The sequence below is a fragment of the Atta colombica genome, unplaced genomic scaffold, assembly GCF_001594045.1.
Source record: "Atta colombica isolate Treedump-2 unplaced genomic scaffold, Acol1.0 scaffold161, whole genome shotgun sequence".
Taxonomy (NCBI): Eukaryota; Metazoa; Arthropoda; class Insecta; order Hymenoptera; family Formicidae; genus Atta; species Atta colombica.
The window spans coordinates 142,391-147,491 of NW_017259252.1; the positions used below are offsets into that span (position 1 = coordinate 142,391).

Genomic DNA, 5,101 nt, shown 5'->3' on the forward strand with positions numbered 1-5,101 from the left:
GTCACACTATTATTTATAAGGCATTATATTCTCTATTCGACCATTAATTTTTTAAATGTTAACATGGCGGATGCTGTAACTGACGACACGGAGTGTCGTCCCTACTGGTTATACTGTGGTCACTATGCGCAACATTACATCTTTTTACATGATAATGATAACTATTTTTTCAGATTCTTTCATTAGCACTTGCTAAGTTTGTACAACTTGTACGATAAAAAATTATAATTTAGTAAAATATCTTAAGAATTTAATGTCAAATTTAATTTGTTAATTTAAATTGTCCTTGGAAAGCTGAATTTGATCTCTATTAAAGCTAATGTGAAATTTTTTACAAATTTTTTACAAATTTATATTCTGTTTTTAAGTACTAATGAAAGTTCAAGATTCCGAATATTCATCACACTATATTGAATCATGATGTTATAAGTGAGAAATGTGTCGTAAGTGACACGTTGACTTTTCTTACATGACATTTATAAATAAAGACATTGGATATAATAAAATAAAATTATTTCAAAATACTTGTACAATGGGCGAGATTATCATTATCCCTCTCCCTCCTCTCCTTCTCCCGTAAGCAGTAAATAAAAAATACATAAAGTGCATTTATTAGATTTTACTCAATATACATGTCTAGCCTATTTTCACTTTACGAACTTTTTCATTTATTTACTGATTGTTAAGAAGAATAAGGATTATAATATTTATTACGATATGATTTTTACAAGAATTTTTAAAAGTGTTTTATAGCGATCTCATTATTCCGTTTTATTCAAATTGTCTTTTGATAAATGACATGCAAAAAAAATCAATGTGTCACTTCTTGCTTACGATGTCACGATTCAGTATAGCTGAAGTGAGTATAGTAGGTCAAAAAAAAGTTGCAACACTTTTTTTTTCGATAATTCACTGTATTCAAGAGCTTTAAAGAAATACTGGAATTATCGACAGAATGTATTTTGCGTATTTTTCTATTTGTTTTCCTTACACAGAATAGAAAATCTTTCTCTAAAATAAAAGAAGTTGCATGCAAACATCTGTGGGAAACCACAAATCTGTATGAAAAATAAATTACAGTTACCAAGTAGATCATTCTTCACGTATATAAATGAATTTAAATATATATCCATATAAAAAGTAGCATCCTACATTTAAATAATTTATAAGAATATAATGAGATCTTCAAATTATAACTTTGAAGCTTACAAGAGAGATGAATGTAAAAATACAATCTGAGTTTAAATTCGAAAACATAATTTGTAGATCTCATTACATTCTTATATATTATTCAAATATAGGAAATTATTTTTTGTTTATACAGAATGTTTGGAAAATAATGATTTTTGTGATCAATAAATCTTTTGCAAAGGAACAGAACTGGACTAGAATGGACTAAATTAAGAAAAGTCCTCTATCATTTTACGATTTTTAGCAATAGTTAATTAGATATTAATTGTTAAAAATTGTCGAAAATTGGCTTTCAATAATTTTTTGCTCAAATACTATTATAACTTTACAGAAAAACTGCAAGAGATATTATAGCTTTATAGAAAAACTGCAAGAGATAAAAATTATTTATTTTTTTCTCATAGAACTCTAATAATTTTTTCAGAATTTTTTATCAACTTTTTAAGACTATATTTTCTTATTTTTAACAACATGAGAAAATATGGTATTAAAAGATTCTGAAAAAATTCTAAGAACTTTATGAGAAGAAGATAAACAATTTTTGTCTTTTACAGTTTTTCTGTAAAATTGATAGTATATTTTGTAACAATTTGCTGTGAGTAAAAAATTATTGAACACCAATTTTCGACAATTTTTAGCAATTAATATCTTATTGCAAAATGGTGGAGGACTTTTCTTTTTAGTCCATTCTGCTCCTATTTCTGCGAAAGATTTATCATTACAATGTATATAGTTCAAACACAATGTATATAGTTATATATTTATTTATATATATTTAGAATCATTATTATGTGAAGAAATAATCTATATATGTGTAATACAAAATTTTTTATTTATAATTTTTTTTGCTTTTAATATAAATTTGTTGTTTCTCACAGCTATTTGCGTTTTTTCTTTTATTTTAGCTAAGAAGAAGTTTTTGTTCTATGAAGAAAATTAAGTAAATGGAAAAATATGAAATGCCCATTTGGTCGATATTATAAATGAGTACACAGTATAATTATAGTATAGCTTATATATAGTTTTTAACATAAACTTATAAAAATGGTTTGTCTCTGTTTAAAAAAACAAACGAACGCATAAGAATCCTGTTGCATATGTAATAATTCTCTGTCTTTATATCTTATTTCTCCAAGTAAAAGTACTTGTTATTATTTGTGTTTATATTTTAATATATGATTTATGTAAATAGTTTATCTTTTTTATCATATGATTTGCTTTCTTTTCCATGCCAAATTAATTGCTAAGCCAATTAACAAAAATCAGTACATTATAATTTCTATTATATGTAACAGCATCCAGCAGAAAATTGTACATAGCGATGCTACAATTGTTTTTTTCGCTTTCAGGCAAGTTGTTTACACATACTTGCATATGTAATTGTCTAATGTCATACACAATAAACATTATTTTGAAATTTTCATATTTTCCTTTTACACAATGGCAATTATGGGTACAATAATTATAATTAAGGGGATGGGCGGAATAAAGGCCTAATAATTACAAAATCTTTATTTTAATAAAAATTAGAATAACTTGTTATATATAAATAGAGAATCAAATGAAGTTATATTATGTCTTTAAGAAGTTACATGTTATAATTTTTCTCTATTATGACCGATATTATAAAAAAGCTAATCTCAGGAAAAAGAATCTAAAATTGTGTCTTTATTCTTCTCTATCTCCTCAGTCGTATTCATTGAATTTTATAAAGAAATTGAAATTGTAAGGAATTTTATATATAAGCAATTCTATCTTTTTATCTTAAACACTTGCCAATTTGTTTTTGTTGCAGGCAGAGAAACCAAATTTATGTTTTCTATAAAACATACGGTCTAGTATTATTTGCTTATCATAATGAGAGTTCTTGCCTTTGTAAAGCAATGGTTGGTGGTACACCTTTTGTTTGCCATCACATTTTTTACATCCGGCTTGATAATAAATTTCTTCCAATGCATTTTATACCTTGGACTGAAGCCCATTTCAAAGTACTTCTACCGCAAGATTAACTATTATCTCTGTTATTCCTTTTACTGTCGTAAGTTTATTTGTTTTATGTTACGGTTTTTGTTGTATTTCTAAAAAAATTAATATGTTCTAAACGTTTATCTCCATCAGAATTGGTATTTATGGCAGAATGGTGGGCAGGATCAGAACTGATATTATATATAGATAAGGAGGATTTTAATAAATATTTCGGTAATGAACACGGCTATCTTCTGATGAATCATTGTTACGAAACCGATTGGTTAATAGGTTGGCTGTTATGTGATCGCGTGAGATTGCTAGGTGTATGTAATCTTTGAAAATCAATTTTTAAATATATGATATATAATACACGTACACACACACACACACGTACACACACACACACACACACACACACACACACACACACACACACACACACATGTGCGTGCATGTAATGTATTTATACATGTATATTATTATATAGTATAATTGGTACAAGAACATTTTGAAAAATATATATTTTTTAGAACTGTAAAGCTTATGCTAAGAAGTCGATACAATATATTCCTACGTTAGGATGGGCATGGAAATTCGCTGAGAGTATCTTCCTCGAGAGGAATTGGGAGAAAGATAAAGAGAATATTAAACTTCGAATCAAGGAGCTTGTCGAGTATCCTGATAAAATGTGGGTGAGTATATCTTACCATTTTTTAAATCCAAACGTATACGTATTAGCTACTTCAAAGCAAATAATTCTAATGATTTTAAAGTATTTGATGTGCTGTTAAAAATAATTATATAAAATAATTATATAAATTATAAAAATGAATATGTAAATTCATTATAGTTGCTGCTCTATCCCGAGGGTACGCGTTTTACGCCAAAAAAGCTAGAAGCGAGTCAGAAATTTGCCATCGAAAAAGGTCTGCCAATATTAAAATATCATTTAACGCCACGCACAAAGGGCTTTACCGCCAGCATTCCACATATGAGAGGCAAAGCAACGGCCATCTATGATGTTCAGATAGCATTCAAACCATCTGATCCTGTGAAACCGACTATGAAGAATCTTCTTTTTGGAAAACGACTAGAAGGATATTTGTATGCTAAAAGAATTCCAATTGAGGAAGTACCAGAAGGAGATGAAGCGGCTGCTGAATGGCTGCAGACGCTTTATCAGCAAAAGGTAGTTAAATTTTTATTGCTTGAATCAGATAGAAAAGTTTGTACTATTTTGATAGAAATATAATTCTGTAACTGGTACATAATAATGCTTTCTAAGCTTTTGAGTAGAAAAGCTTAATCTGAAAGGCTTAAATTAAGAGTTGAGTCATCTGTTCAATAAAGATAGAACCATATGTAATTTACTTTTATTACGATTTATCCAACTTGAGTATTTTCCAGTACAAAAAGAATATTAGACTTTTTTGTGAGCATTAGAATAAAGTGATCATAAGTTTGTGATTAAATCGAGTAGAATAATAAGAAAATTGATCTTTGTTAAATGACTTGGTTTATTAGTTAGACACGACAATATAACGCGATAACGTTAGATAAAATCTTTGTTTGATAGGATCGTATGGCGGAGAGCTTCTATGAAACCGGTGATTTTTTTGCTACGAGCGGAGTACCTAGGATAGGTTCGTTCAGGCTAAAGAGAAGATATTATTCTCTTGTTAACACTATTTGCTGGGCGATAGTTGTTCTTGTACCAATGCTATATTACCTCCTAAGGCTCCTGCTATCTGGCTCGATCTTTGGCATTACTGTCGCGGTCGGGGTTATCTTTGTATGTAAGTAATACCCTTTATATTTATTTAATTACATTATCATTATTTTCAACTCTAGTTACACTAAATTATTCACATTCAGCAATTGACAAAAAAATAATCATTATATAATTGTATGTTAAAAATTATGTTTTAATTAAATTCTGAAT

General features: G+C 28.1%; 1 protein-coding gene across 1 annotated transcript in view; it reads left to right on the forward strand.

The window, feature by feature from the left end:
* LOC108685875 (1-acyl-sn-glycerol-3-phosphate acyltransferase gamma-like) overlaps positions 1-5,101 on the forward strand; it is a 20,089-nt gene that overhangs the window by 1,434 nt on the left and 13,554 nt on the right. Inside the window, exons 2-6 of the mRNA XM_018190884.1 lie at positions 2,987-3,229; positions 3,310-3,482; positions 3,690-3,851; positions 4,010-4,348; positions 4,736-4,955. Of these exons, the coding sequence (XP_018046373.1) occupies positions 3,049-3,229; positions 3,310-3,482; positions 3,690-3,851; positions 4,010-4,348; positions 4,736-4,955 (1,075 nt within the window). The 5' untranslated portion in view covers positions 2,987-3,048. The remainder of the gene's footprint in view (positions 1-2,986; positions 3,230-3,309; positions 3,483-3,689; positions 3,852-4,009; positions 4,349-4,735; positions 4,956-5,101) is intronic.